Consider the following 14,561-nt stretch of genomic DNA (forward strand, 5'->3'; position numbering starts at 1 on the left):
CCCCCCCCCCGCGACAGGATGGGGGAGGGCAGGGGGGCATGGCTCAGCCCCCTTGGTGCCCTCCCCCTTGTTTGCACTATTGGATTTAGGAGTGCGGAGGGTGGGAAGATGGAGCTGCCTGACTCAGAGAGCGTGTGTGCCTGTGCGCGTGTGCATGTGTGTCTGTGCGTGTGTCTGTCTGTCTGTCTGACTCCCCCTGGACCTGGGGCAGCCGAGGGCAGGGATAGGAGCAGTGCTCAGATGAGGCAGCACCAGAAGGGGGGCTCCCAGCTTTTGTTTGCACCCTCCCACCTCACCAACTTTGGTCCCTTTCTGGGCTGTGAATGGTTAGCAAAAACCAGAACAGTACTCCAGTATTGGAGAGTAACTGGGGGCTGGGGGCTTTGAATCAGGGTAATGTCCTGCCTTCCCTCCCCCAGACCTCCACATGGTTTCACTGCCCCCTCAGAGCTCCCCTTCTCCCACTGATTGCTGGCCCTGCTTCCCTGGCCCAGGGGGAGTCCCAGGGATCTGGGGGGCATGGGGCAAAGGGGGGGGTGAAATGCCACTTCCTTTGGAGAAAACCTCCCTCCCAGAATTAGCCAGCTTGCTTCCCCGCACCCCACCCCTACCCCCCACCAACCAGGGGAGCCCTCAGCTGACCTGACAACTGTCCCTTCACCCACCAGCTATTTCCCCGGGGTGGAGGGGGCAACTCTCACCTTAAAGAGCCCCCACCTGCCCAGAGCCTTTGATGGCAAAGGCGGAAGGGCGGGCAGGGCAGCCAGGAGAGGGGCGAGGGTGAAGCCTGTTTCAGTTGCACTGGGGTTGGAGCCAGGAGAAGGCGTTGCCAGCTTTCCCTGATGCTCGTGTCTCGTCAGTCTTTGCATGTGTGGATTTTTTGTGTGTGTTTCTGTTTGGGTTTTTGTTATTGTTGGTTTTTTTTTTTTTAAATAAAGAAAAGAAGATGTGTATATTTTTGGCAATGACAGAAACGTAGTGCAGATATATTTTTGCCTGTGCTGCTCAACTGGTTTTTTTCTGATACTGAAAATAATATTAATATTCCTGTTGATAAGACTTTGTAAGATGTTAGGGAGCTGATAAAGGAGGGGGTGGGCGGGAATCTTTCCGAGGCAATTTCTTAGGCACTTGCAAGGGCTTGGGGGTGGGGGGAAGGCAGTTGTGATGACCTCAGAAATACTCACTTTTTATTAATGTTAAATATCAATTAGAAACGGTAGGACTCAGCATCTTACTCATCTTCATCTATTAAGCTAATTCCCTGCCCCCAAACCACTGAAAAAAATTACCTTCAGAGGTTCTTAGAAGAGTCGCTCATTCACACTCACACCCTTGCCCAAGGCTGGCCCATTAAGAGCCTAAATCAACGTCTGTTTTGGATGCTGAGGGAAGCCGGTCTGCTCAGAGGCTGCTGTGGCAGAGAGAGAGAGAGAGAGAGATCCCTAGGATTTAGTGCACTGGAACCAAGACCTCCCCCCTCCTTCCCTCCCAGCACCCCAGAGCCTGGGGTTCTCATCTCCAAGAGCCTATGTTTTTCCAGCTTTCCCCAGGCTGGGGTGCAGGCAGGTGAGGTTCGAAGAAGGGACCCAGGCTGGGTATGGGTTGCTGCTGTCCCTCAGTTGGGGCGGGGGATGGGGCATGAGTGAGGCTGTGCATTTCCTTCTTCAGAGGGAGCTTTATAATAGGAAAGTTCTAGAGATCTTCAGGATCCCAGTGCAGGGGGAATGGCATTACCGACCTCACCCTCCTTTCCCAGCCTCTGTCCCTTTTTCCAGGGTGAATTTGGATGAGGAGTGGGAAGAGACACAGATTCGTAGGTCTCTCTCTGCCTAGCAGAGAGAAGGGATGTGGTTTGCAGGGCGGAAATGGAGTCTGAAAATGCATGAGAGGAGCTTCGTGTGTCATCACACTCAGCGTGGAGGTGTGAGGGCTGTGTGTGCAGAACCCTTGTCCAGCTTTGAGGTCACGACTGGTGCATGAGTGTCAGAGCTGGAAGGCACCTATCTTTAGGGATGGTTGGAGCCAGTTGCTTGCTTCACAGGTGATAGCTCCAAGCCTAGGAGGGGCAGGGGCTCGGGGCAGAGCCAGGACCAGCCCTCAGGACCCTGGCCTCCTGGTCCTGGGCTCTCTTGCCCCCCACTGCGGCACCTCCATGTGGCTGTCTGTCTGTCCCTGTGTGTGTGAGTGCTGGGCTGGGCCCCGGGGTGGGAGGGCATCTATGTAGCACTGATTGTCTTAGCTCAGAGCTGATGGATCCTCTCCATAGACAATGACACTTTAAAGATTGCTTTTTTTGTTTTTTTTAAGTTTTTCCTATTTGTTTGTGTGTCTTTCCCCTCAGGCTCCTGGGTCTACCGCTGCCCTAACCTTGAGGTCCCCACCCATTCTTTTAGTGAGTTTTAGGGAAGCGCTCCAGGGAAGGACCTCGGCAAGTGAGGGGAGCCAGAGCCAGGGACCAGCTCTGAGAAAGGGAAACCTCCACATTTCCCTTTCCCTGAACTGGAAATGCAGACAAGCTTTTCAAAGGCACAGGCTCCCCTTGCCAACGTCCAGCATCTTCCTTGGGGTGTGGTGGGCCAAAGTTAGGAGTAGGCAGCTTGCTCCCAATTCTCCCTTATCTTAATTTCTTTTTCTTGGGGAGAGATGCCCAGAGGGATTAAGGTCATTTCAGTGGGGAATGTGGAGGCAGTGGGATGCAATTCCCTGGCTCCTTCTGGTCATGTCAATCCGGATTCAAAGTGTGTCTAGCTCCTGACCGCTTTGACTTGATCTACTGAAAAGTTGGGGACTGAGGGGTGCCTTCATTGCCCTCTGTTCACTTCCTCCAGCCCAACTTGGGACTCAGGTGGCAGGACTGGAGACCCAAACCCGGACTCCCAGCCCCAGTCTCCCCCCTATCCACCCCAGCCTGTCTCAATGTAGCAGACCCTTCCTTAGGGGAGCAGGGAGGGGAAGCCAGAGTTTGCAAACCCAGGGGCTCCTTTTACATTCTTTCTAGAACCTCCTTTATATCCTCAGCCCAAAAGGCAATGCCCCCCTCCTTTCACTTCCAAGCCTGGAATTGTGCATAACCCTGATCTTGTATCTTTGTATAACGGATGTTATTTGTACGAAGGGCAGTTCGTAAACAGCACTTGTTCTTTTAATAAAAGAATGTTTTACAAAAAAAAAAAAAAAAATCCAAAGTGCTCTGCTTTGTCTGGCTTTACTGAAGGGAAAGGGAGGGGATGCCAACTGTGGGAGCCTGGGAGGGGATGGGGGGGGTCTGTTACATTTCTTTAAGCACTTAGAATAGTAGTTCACATACCAGTAAGCCCAAGGCACCGAAGTTCCTGTTGAAAACTCAGATACCTGTGCCCACCCGCAAGGAGGTGATGCGGGTGCCCGGGCCGGGCGACAAGCCGTTAAAAAAGCAACCTCCCTGGGCGATGAGCTGGAGCCGCATCGCTCCCCGTGAACCTCGGCCTGAGCCGCGGGCTCCCGGGAGGTCCCCGCCCACACGAGAAGGCCCGGGCCGGGAACGCCGAGGCCATGGTACCGGAGCGGGCGCCGGACGGCCCCCTCCGCACGCCTCCCCCAGAGGGTCTCCGAACTGGCTGCAGGGGAGGGGGGCGGTCACGGTCGGGATTCCGGCGGCGGCGGCCGGGTGTGGCAGGGAGAGGACCCGAACCGCGCAGGCCCCCGCCCCCACCCGCGCCGAGCCCCTCCGCGTCTTCCGGGCGGCGGCGGGTTGGGCCGGCCGGTTGGGCGGGAGCGGGAGGTGACCCGGGCGCGGGGCGGAGCCGGCGCGGCGCGGCGCAGCTGCGGGGACCGGCATGCGCGGTGGCGTGGGGGCGCCCTTGCGGCCTGCCGCCTGGGTGAGCACCCCGACCCCGCGGCGCCCGCCGCCAGTACGCCCCCCGCCGGCCGGCCGCCCCCGCCCCCGTCCCCGTCCCCGCTGCCCCCCCGCGGCTGAGCGTCCCCAGCTCCCGCTTCGCCTGCCGCCTGGCCGCCCTTCCTCGCTGAGCGCCGGCTGTGTGCAGCCAGCGCCTCCCAGCACCTCCACTTCCTGTCTTGTGACCCCTTTTTCTTACCCTCCTGTTTCTCCTACACCCCCCGAATCCCTGGCGTCTCGTCCCTTCCAGAGGGATTCCCTCTGGAAATCCAAAGCTTTCCACTGACTTTTTTTTGTCCCCTCTGCTTCCAAACCACCGTCTAGTCATGCCTGCATACCTTTCAGAAGCTCAACCAGAGGCGGGACATCTCCTCCTGGCTGGTGAGTACCCCGTTTCCACTTCCCTCTGCCAGGCCCCGAGATGCCAAAGGTAGAAACCAGAGAATGAACCAGAAGGGTCAGCCCCACTTCCCAGACTCCAACGTCAGAAGGCCCCTGCCTGTAGCCCCCTTCCTGGTGGCTCAGGGGAGGTGGGGTGAACAGAGGGCACAGGGCAGGGAGCCAGGCGTCTCTGCTGGGAATAGTAGTGCCTGATAAACACAGCCCCAGGTGCAGGTGACTTAGGGTGCCACTTAGGGTGGCAGGATCCTGGCCCTCCCCTTCCTATCCCTGGGGGTGGGAGTCCAGGTGTGAAAGGAAGGCCGCTGGGCCCAGAAATCAGAGTGCCTGTGTGGGCTTGAAATCTTTTCCCTGTCTAGAGCTCAGGGTCCTGGGGACATGTCCTTGTCGGGTGGCATCAGACCAGCCTCCTGCAGAGGACGCCTGCCATAGGCCAGGGCCACTAGGAACCTGGGAACAAGGCCATAGGCAGGAAAGTGCTTCCAGGGGACGAGCTGACCCCAAGCCCTTTGTCTTCCTTGCTGCAGACCCGATGGTTCCCCAAGACCCCAGCCAAGTCCGTGGTGGCCCAGAAAACGCCCATCAAGGTGGAGTTGGTAGCTGGAAAAACCTACAGATGGTGTGTGTGTGGCCGCAGCAAGAAGCAGGTGAGAGACCCCTACCCACCTCTCAGTGACATGGGACACCCCTGGCTGGGACAGTAGGTCTTTCCTGAGAGCTCCTGGCCAAGACCCTCCTCTTTTCCCACACGTACCTGAAGGACTACAAAGGGAGGCTGGGGATGAATGAACACTCAGGCCAGCGCCATCCACAGCCCTGAGCTCCCTGTTTTCAGCATCCACCCTCTGAGGTGAGGCCAGGGAGACAAACTCAGTCTCACAGCCAGGCTGCTGGAGTCCCGGGGTTCTGCGCCCCCTTCAGGTGTGCCCTCCTTGGAGCCCTCTGCTCGAAGCCCAAAGAGGCCGAATTGTTTCTCTCCCCTCTTCTCTCCCTCTTTCCAGGAAGCACCTGAGCAGTAAGTTCCCAGGTCTTGGACCCCAACACTGGGGAGACCGCAGGCTCTCCTGCTCCCAAGTGCACCTTGCCACTGTCTCCTGCAGACCCTCCCTCTCTGGGCTGCGGGCTTCCGCCTCCCTCTCCCTTCTGCCTCAGGAGCCTTCCTTTCAGCCGGAACCTGACCCGTATTCCCAGCCTCCAGGGCCCCTTTCCTTCCTGAGCTGGGCTCTGAACTGTGTGCCTCTGAGCGGCGCGGTGTGATGTCAACAGCCCAGGTCCCAAGTCCTGCTTTGCCACTGACTTGGCTGGGAACAGTCCTGGGGGTGGAGCAGCGCTCCGGGAGTGCCAGCCACCCTGTGGCCTTAGCGCGGGCTGGCACTCTGCCTTCCTGCCTCTTGCCCTCTGGGGCAGGTTGCTGGGTTTTATTTGTCGACTTCTCTCATCTCTCCTCCTCCCCTACCCTGACCTCAAAGGCAAGAGGCCTCCTCTCCAGCTCTGCCGCTAACTAGCAAGTCAAGGCAGGCCTCAGTTTCCATGACCCAGTCTCTGCTGGAACAGCTTCCATCGAGGATGGGGGAATGTTCTCCAGCACTGGTTCACCCTTCCTCCCTGCGACATCCACTCCCTATAACAAGCCCACTTGTTTCCCCGGAGCCAAACAAAATTGATACCCCAATTCGCAAAGCATTGTGAGGCATGTAGGTTCTCTCCCACGCAGCGAAGTTTTTACCCTGAGAGTATGTGGAAGGAAATGAATTGCATGAGCCAGTAGAGACTCAGAGACATTAAGGAAAAAAACAAAAACAAAAACTATCAGTGTAAACACAGCTGATACCAAAAGTTCCACTTCTTGAAAATTCTATCCCGGTCTTCTGGGGTCCCCAGGGACAAATATTGTAAGGACTCCTACTTACTGAACACTATCTGTGGGCAAAGTGCATAAGAACCACAATTTATTTCATAAATTCCTCTCACTCTCACACACTCTCACTCTCAGATGAGAGTGGTCAACTAGGGACCCAGGCAGTCTCACTCGAGAACCCAGTCCCTAGACTCAGTGGCCTTCCTTCCAGACCTGCCCCACCCCAGCAGGTGGGGTTGGGTCTCTAACGTCTCTTTTCCTCACCAGCCCTTCTGTGACGGCTCTCACTTCTTCCAACGCACCGGTCTATCCCCACTCAAGTTCAAGGCCCAGGAGACCCGCACAGTGGCCCTCTGCACCTGTAAGGCTACCCAGAAGGCCCCGTACTGCGATGGCACCCACCGGAGTGAGCGGGTGCAGAAGGCAGAAGTGGGTTCCCCGCTCTGAGGGACCAGCCCCAGGCCTCTGGTGGGCACCCCTTTTGTGGGGAAGGAAACGGAGTGCTGAGGCCAAGAAGGGACCACCCAGGGACCCCAGTCCCATCTGCTGGTTGTGAAGGGCTTACTCCCAAGACCTGAGGTCTCTCAGGCAGCTGGGGACCCCACCCCTGGCTCAACACCTGCTGGTGAAAGTGGCATTAAACGCTGTACCCACCCAGCACAGTGCTCTTGTGGTCACTGGTGGGGGGCACACGGTCTGCCCCTGCTCGGGGCCCTAACCTGGGGTGGGACATCCGACTGGCCACAGGGAGGGGGCAGTTCACATTCATTCCTTATGGGCCTTCCTGAGGCAGGTCGAGCTCAGAGACAAGAGACATGAGGTGGAAGCTGAAGGCCGCACCCCCCCACCCCCCGCTCCCTGTCCCCCGTCCCCCAAAGAATTACAGCTTCTGGAGAGTATGCAGCATTTATTACAAAGCCAGGAGATACAAATGTCCCAGGGTGGGAGGAGGGTACAATCACAGCACCTCAGACACAGGACAAGGTGCAAACACAGACAAACCTGATGGGGGGTGGTGCCGACCCCAACCACCTAGGTTGCAAGGGAGTCTTGCCTCCTCCCCCATAGGATCTATGTACACTGGAGGAAAAACAGGTAGCCAGGGATCTGCTGGGGTCCGCCCTTCGCAGGGGACAGTCCACGGACCTCTTGGGACAGAGCCAAGGTCAGAGCTTACAGGTCTCCATCTTCTTGTGCTTTTCGCTGCCTCTGTGGCTGCGTCCTGACTCGGCCTCAGCTGGGGGTGGGGAGGGGACTGGAGGGCTGCCGGCCTTCAGCACAATCTGGGGTCTGTGCTTGTGGGAGACGCTCCACTGCACTCTAGGCCCCTAGGTGGGACTTGGCCAAAAACCAGCCTGGCCGGTCGGGGGCTCCGGGGTGCAGGCAGGGGCAGAACCGGGCCAAGCATTCACCCGGCTAAAGCCACAGTGCGAGCCACAGTGGGATTTCAAGAGCTGAGGCCTCCCGTGGCCCAAAGCTTCTCTTCCACAAGATAAATGATGCAAAGGCCACATGCACGTTGTTGGGGGGGGGGGCAGAACTATCTATTCTTTGCACAAAGTTTCCACTGCAAGAGGAGGAGGTAAGGGAGATGACATCTCTACCATGACTCGCTCCTCAGAACCAGGGGATAAACTGTATTTGTAAAAGGCACTGTCTTAGCGATTCTCTGGACATTCAACAGTGGGGGCGGGGGGCACTGGCAGGGGCAGGACAGCAGTCAAGGTGGAGGGAGAGAGGCTAGACCCCATACACAGCCAGTTGGAATTGTGCCTAAAGCTTTGGGGGCCGGCAGGGCTCCCAGAACACCCCACCTGCCTTGGGAAACGAAAGGAGGATGGAGTAGAGCTTGACTGCCCCTCGAGTCCACCTCCAGGCACCCCCAAAATGAGAGCAGGGCAAATTACACAAGACCCCCTAAAAAAATGAACACTCCACCCCCCACACATACACACACACATAAAGTTTGTTTCCTGTGGCATTTAAATTAATCTGGTTGGCCCATAGAAAATAAGTATGTATATTTGGCTTTTCCTATGTACATATATATATAGATTTATTTATAAAACCCGCCCCCCACCCCTAAGGCGGGAGGAGCTGGGGAAAGTAGAAGAGGTGGAAAAGGGGCCCAGAAAAAGTGGAGGGGTGGAGAGGCATGGCTGGAAAAGGAGGGAGAGGGTCCCTTTCCTCAAGTTAAGGGGGGCACAGGAGCTCCGTTGACAGTCATCTTGCGCCCCCTGCTGGTGGAAGATGGTGTCTGCAGGCAGTTCGAGGACCCCCCGTTGGCAGCTGTGGTGGCCCCACTGGCAGACGCAGGGGGGGTGGGGGAGGTAGGGTGGGTGGCCGGGGGCCCATGGGAGCTGGGAGAGCCATGGCAGGGGGTGGCTGGGCTGGGCAGGGAGGAGGAGGTGGCCGGCAGGGTGGCAGGGCTGGGAGCCTTGTCGCTGACTGACTCACACTCAGATGCCCCGCTGGTATTGGTGCCCTCCGAGGGGGTGGGCGCTGTAGGCAAGGTGAGCCGCTTGCAGGCCGGCTGGACCCGATACTTGAGGGGGAGAGGGCCGTTCTGCAGGGAGAGGGGCCAGAGAGAGGCAGGGGAAAGGGAGGGTGTCAGGAGAAAGGGGCTAACCAACCCTCATCCCCTGGTGCCCAAACAGGAAGAAAGGGGTCCAGGCCTTGGAGAGAAGGGGACAGACTGACCGAGTGAGGCCAGAGGTACAGCAGCCCACAGAGACCCACAGAGACAGAAAGAATGCGCAAGGCCAGAGGCTGGACAGGAGAGAGGGAGGCCGAAAAAGTGAGGGGTGACATTTCCCCATCAATAGCCACCCGACCCTCCTTCCTGACCCAAATCAGGGCATGTCATCTGCCAAAGGACCCTCTTTTTCAGAGAGTGGCAGGTCATCACGAAATATGGCCTGGAGGCTGGCCGGCTGTGGCAAGCCACCCTGGACAGGCCCAGCTTACAGGACGAGGCCCAAATGGGGATTACTGGTCACTGTGCGGCCCCTATGGCCACAGATGGACGCCAGACCCTACACAGCTCCCCTCCCGCCCTGTCCCCACCCAGCCCCGACCCGCTCAGCTCACCCGCCGCCATGGATAGATGTAGGCGATATCCATGAGGGTGTAGTATTCCTTCAGTGGTTCATCCTCGTAGAGAACCTCCACCTGGATGAGGAGACAGAGGACGCCATGAACCCCAGTCAGGTTCAAGGCTCCACCCATTTGGCAATGAGGCTCAAAGCTAGGGGTGGGAGGTAGGACACTGGGAAGGAGGGACTAGCAGGTGTTCCCTTATTTCCCTGGGGTTTCATGGTGGGTTTGGCTTCCTTCCCGGACTTGTCCCAACAGAACTCCTGCCCACCAGATGGGAAAGGATCCAGAGAAAGCACCCAGGTCATTAACAGCCCTGGCCGACAGTCCAGCCACACAGCTGTCTGAGGCCCCTTACATCTCTGGCCGGTCCTCCAGAGATCATGGGTGCAAAGAAAAAGCCCCGGTGAGAAAGATCTCGCCCAGCACTGGCTCTCACCCAGGCAGTTTTAAAAGAAATACCAACGCTTGGATCTCACCAGAGATTTTGATTCAAACGGCGGGACATAAGTTGGGTTTTAAAGCTCCCTGTGTGATTCTGATCTGGGGCAAAGTTTGGGATCCACTGTCCTAGGGCCTTGACCCCCGAAGTGTGGTTCACAGACCAGTAGTATTGGCAGCACTAGGGAGCTGGCTAGACCTGCAGAATCTACCAATCAGAATCTATGCTTTAACAAGATCTTTAGAGAATCACCGACAAATTCCAATTTGAGAAGCAACGTCCGAGAGCACCGTTAGAATTTCAGACTGGCCTTCTTTCAGCCAGCTCGCCCCAGGTAAGAGCCCATATTTTTGCACACATACCTCTGCCACAGTTATGAGCATGTAAGCACGCAGTGTGCACGCGTGCGCGCACGCACCCTCCATCTTGGTCCCATATGCCTCTGCACGCTGGCTTCAACGATGAAGATGGCCCCACCCTAATCTTGGTTTCAACTACTCTTCTACTCAGCTCAGTCACACAACCACGTAGGCCCTTGACGACACCCAGCCAGCTCAGAGAAACGGCTGGGACACCCAGACTGTCAGACACGGCCACACACGGACACTGAGTTTCTGAAAGGTCTTGGGGACTCACCTTGTACTTGCTGGGCACATCCATCTTGTTGCGAAGAAACTTGGCGAGATGCATGACAGTCATGGCCGCTGGGCATTGCAGGAATCGCACCCCCGTCTGCCGGAGGAGAGGCACCCAAGGGCTGGGGTCCACACCAGGCACTCTCTTCCAGTCCACAGCCCACTCCTAAGCAGGTCCCCAGCACTCACCTTCTCCTTGTCCCCATCCCCATTCTCCAGAGGACCCTTCTTCTCCTCCCGGTCCCTGGGGGAGAACGAAGAATGATGCTAGGGAGACCCTGGAACAGGCAGGATCCCCTAACACACACATCCAGAAGGGGGCCAGGGTGGGAGAGAAGGGGCGACCCAACCTAGGACCCCCAAAAGACCAGGCGTGGGTCTGACTTGCCTGACACCTTCGTAGAACTCGATGGAGAGGCTGACAATCTCATTGTCACTCAGAGACCCCTTCTCCTGCTCCAAGACCTCACCGCGGTCCTCATTGGAACCGTTGGGGACTGTGGAAGGAGAGGGCTCTGAGGGGTTGGCCTAGGACCAGGAAAGGAGGCCCAGCAAGGACCCCAGGATCTCGGAGCTCAGTGGGGTGAGCCCAGCCTACCCGTGGGCTGGGGCGGCAGAGAGCTGGGACATACGGGACAAATATCCCAGTGCACCCAGCCCGCGTGCCTGTGGCAGCCTCGTGTACTCCTGTGAACGGACAAGTGAACACACTCACCTTCAGTCAAGGGGTATGCTGCATAGAAATCCCGCCGCCGTTTCATCTCATCTGGAAGAGGGAGGAAGTGTGAGGACGGAGCGCCAGGCAGGGGAGTGGGGGGCGCAGGGAGCAGGAAAAAGGCTGCATGGATACCTTTAAAAAGCCCAGGGACCAGTTTATAGACGATGTCTTGAAGGGTTTTGTCAGATCTGGAAAAAAACACATAGAGTCTTGTCCGTGACCACCTCACCCTAATTTCCCCAGCCAGGAACCCCTACTACCGCCTCCTTTCCTTGATCCAAGGCCCAGGTATCAAGGTCCCCATGGGCGTGGTCTTTACCCTTCTGGTATTTCTCAGCCTAGACAAAACAGAGGGAGGGGAAGGGCCTTGGGCTGACACCCTGTGCTTCTCTTCAAACTGCCACCACAGCTACGGGATGCAAGGAGGGCCGAGGGACAGAGGACCAGTGTGGCAGAAGGGACAGTGCCCGGCCCACCTGATGCTCAGCAGCGGCCTGGTTTTATGGACCTGCACGTCACACATGGGACAGTACTTGTTGGTCTCCAGGTAGCGCACGATGCAGGTTTTGCAGACTTGGGGGCGGTGTGCAGAGAGAGAAAGCAGAGTCAGAGCCCCTTTAGTAATCCAGAACCAGCTCCCCACACCCCAACGGCCTCTGCTCACATTCAAGTCGCCCCTCCTCTCCACCTTGTCCCCACTGCTCAGCCCCTTCAGAGGCTCAGCGTGGTCCTGCTTTGCACAGTCAGCAACCACCCCGTCTCTGTCCCCGGGGGAGCATGTGCGTGTCTGTGTCAGGCCGGTGTCCTGCACCCAGCAGAAAGTGAGCCCTGAGTCTGAGGGAGCACAGCACAAAGCTGGCGTGCAGGACACCTCCCAGGGCCCTCGACCCCTCGCCACCAAGTCCAGAGTGCACGTCAGGGGCACTGCACCTTCTGGGGCGGCCAGGGGCTCCGGGGGACCCCTGAGCCCACAGGTGAAAACTGAAACGGACCTCTAGGCTGCGCCCTCCAAGTCTCCCCACCCCAGGGAGTCTTTCTGCGACCAGGGACCGCCACCAGTGAACAGAGGGGCTCTTTGGGGCTGTGCCCCCACCACTCACAGGAATGCAGGCACTCCACGATGGTGGTGGCGTCGATGAAATATCCCCCGCAGAGGGCACACATGAGGTGAGGGTTCAGCTCCGTGATTTTGATCCGTGTGGCCCGATGCATGATGACGGGGCGGGGGGCGGGGGCCTGGGGGGCGTCACCTTGAGAAAGGAGAATAGAATCAGAAACCCAGAGACCCAACAGCGCCTCCTACATTCCATTCCACGCCACCCGACATCTGTCCCTGAGCCCGAGGTGCTTGCTCTGTCTGCCTGGCCACACGCATGGGGGCTGACTCGTCCTGGCCCCCGAGTGTTCACTGGGAGCGGGGGAAGAGGGGGGCTCTGGAGAGTTAGGCGACCTTGAACAACAAGGTCAGGCTCCTTCATCTCAAGGGCAGGAGCAAAGACTGAAGTTAGCCCAAGTCTCCAGAAGACATAGGGAAGCGAGAAAGTGGGAGAGAATGGTTTTTAAAAACATCCCTGGTCCCCGTCCATATTCTCCCAAGCGAGTCCTCGGAGCTGAGGAAATCAGATTCCCCTCTACCCAGGTGCCAGCCCTGGCCTGCCTGTCGTCTCTACTCCAGCCCACCCGCCTGCCAGCTCATCACTCTCCCCGCAGGAAAGCAGCCCTGGAAACACGGCAGGCACGGGCTGCCCTTAAGTTTAGAGGGAGCACCCCAGTGCCTGTCCTCCTAGCTTGGTGTCCAGGCTGGCCCCGGAGCAGCTCCCCAGGGAATCCACCGCACGCTGGCCATGCAGGTTCTAGGCCTGGTGCTCAGGCAGGAAGTACCGAGGATGGTCTTGCCATGCCTGCAGCGGGGAACACACAGCCCCAGCCGGCCCCTGGAGCCCGGCCCCCGGCAGGTCATGGCCAAGAGCCTGGGCAAAAAGGACTATCACCTTTCCCGGCCTGAAGGCCCCTGCACACGTCCCCCGGATCCCACACACATTCCAGGACCTCCGTCCCACGCACACGCAGGGACCCACATGGGCACCAGCACCATCTCCACGGGCTGCAGCCTGTCCACAGGCTGTCCAGTGACAGACCCCAGGCTCTCAGACCTCAGGCTCTGAGATACCTGCCAAGACTGGGCAGAAAGCTCTCTCCACGGCAGCCCTGAGCACGCAGCCAGGCCTTGGCAGGGTCCAGGGAGGTCAGTTAAGGCCCAACTCGGAACTGAGTGACATGCTTAAGTTCTTGGTATAGAAATCTTACCTGCACCTAAAAAGGAAGCCCCCCCCCCCAGCCCCTCTTTCCCAGAGGAAAAGCCCAAGAGGTGGGGCTCGGGAGGGTGGCCAAGCCCCAAGGACTCCTTCACAACACACACCCTTCTCTCCTTTCCAGAAAGATTTCTAAAGCCACCACACTGGGTTTTCTAGGACCAGAAATTCACAGCCAGGATCAACAGTTTCTATAGAGACCCCAGGATGAGTTTGGCCAGGACCCAAACAGCCAACAGAGTCTGGCCAGAGACCGAAAGAGATGGAGAGACACAAAGGCCACATGTGGGAGAGACAGCAAGTCTGCAGGGCAGACAGAGGGAAATGAGGGAGCCCACAGAGCCAGGGGAGACACCGCGGTCAGGAAGTGTAGACCTGGCCTAAGGAAGGAAAGGGGTGCCTGTCCCATGGAGGGTGGCCCCTGCCCCCCTCGCAAGGGTTCCCCCTTCACAATCCTGCAGGCTTGCTGGCTACTCCACTGTTTGGTTGTTTCCATAGTAACCCTGTCCTTGGCAAGATGCCCAAATATTATTACAAGCATCCAGAAGAGAGAGCAAACTCCAAGTGTCTAGCAGAGTGTGTGCAATAACCATTGGCCGTGGCCGTGACATCTGGGCGCGCACAGGTCCTGTGTGCGACCGGCTTCCTGTGCGTGTCTGGGTTCCACGGAATCTACGTGCTCACACACAACCAGGAATGACACATTTTGGTTGACGCTGGGTGTCCACACTGCCACCGGTGCATCTCACACCCCCATCTCTCCCTCTCACATGTGCACACAAGTACCTACACACACACACACACACACACACACACACACACACACACACACACGTAGGTGCTTCCCCTGCCTAAGTCACTTCATTCACACACTGGGTGCATTTTCAAAACAAGACACTTCCTCTGAAGAACTCCCATCCAGCTCCCGCCAGGCAGACTGTGGCCTCCACACACAGTAGTTCCCAGGCAAGTGGCCGTGACCTTTACCCTCTCACTTCCCTTAGCAAGTGGGAGAACTCAGACCAACATTATCCCCTGGGCTCCTTTCTAGATGCAGGGGTAAAGGAAGGAGCTGTGTTGCTTAGGGAGTGAAATCTTCCTCCTCCTCCGGTACAGGAACAGGCCCCCTGGCTGTGCTCCCTCTCCCCCCACCCTATCCCCAGGGGCCTCAGACTGCTACCTCTGGGGCTGGGGGCGGGGAGAAGCCCTGATTGGTTCTTTACC

At 57.8% G+C, this 14,561-nt stretch overlaps 2 protein-coding genes across 2 annotated transcripts; one reads left to right on the forward strand and one right to left on the reverse strand.

Annotated features, from left to right (window-relative positions):
• Positions 1 to 3,797: 3,797 nt before the first annotated feature.
• On the forward strand, positions 3,798 to 6,796 carry LOC111151530 (CDGSH iron sulfur domain 3). Its single transcript, XM_022509584.1, has 4 exons — positions 3,798 to 3,860; positions 4,202 to 4,258; positions 4,804 to 4,923; positions 6,402 to 6,796. Exons 1-4 carry the CDS (start codon positions 3,819 to 3,821, stop codon positions 6,579 to 6,581), a joined length of 399 nt encoding a protein of 132 aa, XP_022365292.1. The 5' UTR covers positions 3,798 to 3,818; the 3' UTR covers positions 6,582 to 6,796.
• Positions 6,797 to 7,031: 235 nt separating this feature from the next.
• LOC111151438 (polycomb group ring finger 2) lies at positions 7,032 to 12,261 on the reverse strand. Its single transcript, XM_022509443.1, has 9 exons — positions 12,126 to 12,261; positions 11,502 to 11,598; positions 11,158 to 11,213; positions 11,023 to 11,073; positions 10,696 to 10,804; positions 10,497 to 10,551; positions 10,309 to 10,404; positions 9,225 to 9,305; positions 7,032 to 8,700 (listed from the first exon to the last, which is right to left on the reverse strand). Exons 1-9 carry the CDS (start codon positions 12,235 to 12,237, stop codon positions 8,323 to 8,325), a joined length of 1,035 nt encoding a protein of 344 aa, XP_022365151.1. The 5' UTR covers positions 12,238 to 12,261; the 3' UTR covers positions 7,032 to 8,322.
• Positions 12,262 to 14,561: the final 2,300 nt, after the last annotated feature.

The sequence above is a fragment of the Enhydra lutris genome, unplaced genomic scaffold, assembly GCF_002288905.1.
Source record: "Enhydra lutris kenyoni isolate GAN:26980312 unplaced genomic scaffold, ASM228890v2 scaffoldscaffold26, whole genome shotgun sequence".
Lineage (NCBI taxonomy): Eukaryota > Metazoa > Chordata > Mammalia > Carnivora > Mustelidae > Enhydra > Enhydra lutris.

Bases quoted from the DNA above. Each gene is read 5' to 3' on its own strand.
- LOC111151530 (XM_022509584.1), top strand. From the start codon at position 3,819: ATGCGCGGTGGCGTGGGGGCGCCCTTGCGGCCTGCCGCCTGG. The intron at 4,259-4,803 runs GTGAGTACCCCG...TCCTTGCTGCAG, and splicing joins GGGACATCTCCTCCTGGCTG to ACCCGATGGTTCCCCAAGAC. The intron at 4,924-6,401 runs GTGAGAGACCCC...TTTCCTCACCAG, and splicing joins GTGGCCGCAGCAAGAAGCAG to CCCTTCTGTGACGGCTCTCA.
- LOC111151438 (XM_022509443.1), bottom strand. From the start codon at position 12,237: ATGCATCGGGCCACACGGATCAAAATCACGGAGCTGAACCCTCACCTC. The intron at 10,805-11,022 runs GTGAGTGTGTTC...CTCCTTCCACAG, and splicing joins AGCATACCCCTTGACTGAAG to TCCCCAACGGTTCCAATGAG. The intron at 8,701-9,224 runs GTGAGCTGAGCG...CTCTCCCTGCAG, and splicing joins ACATCTATCCATGGCGGCGG to AACGGCCCTCTCCCCCTCAA.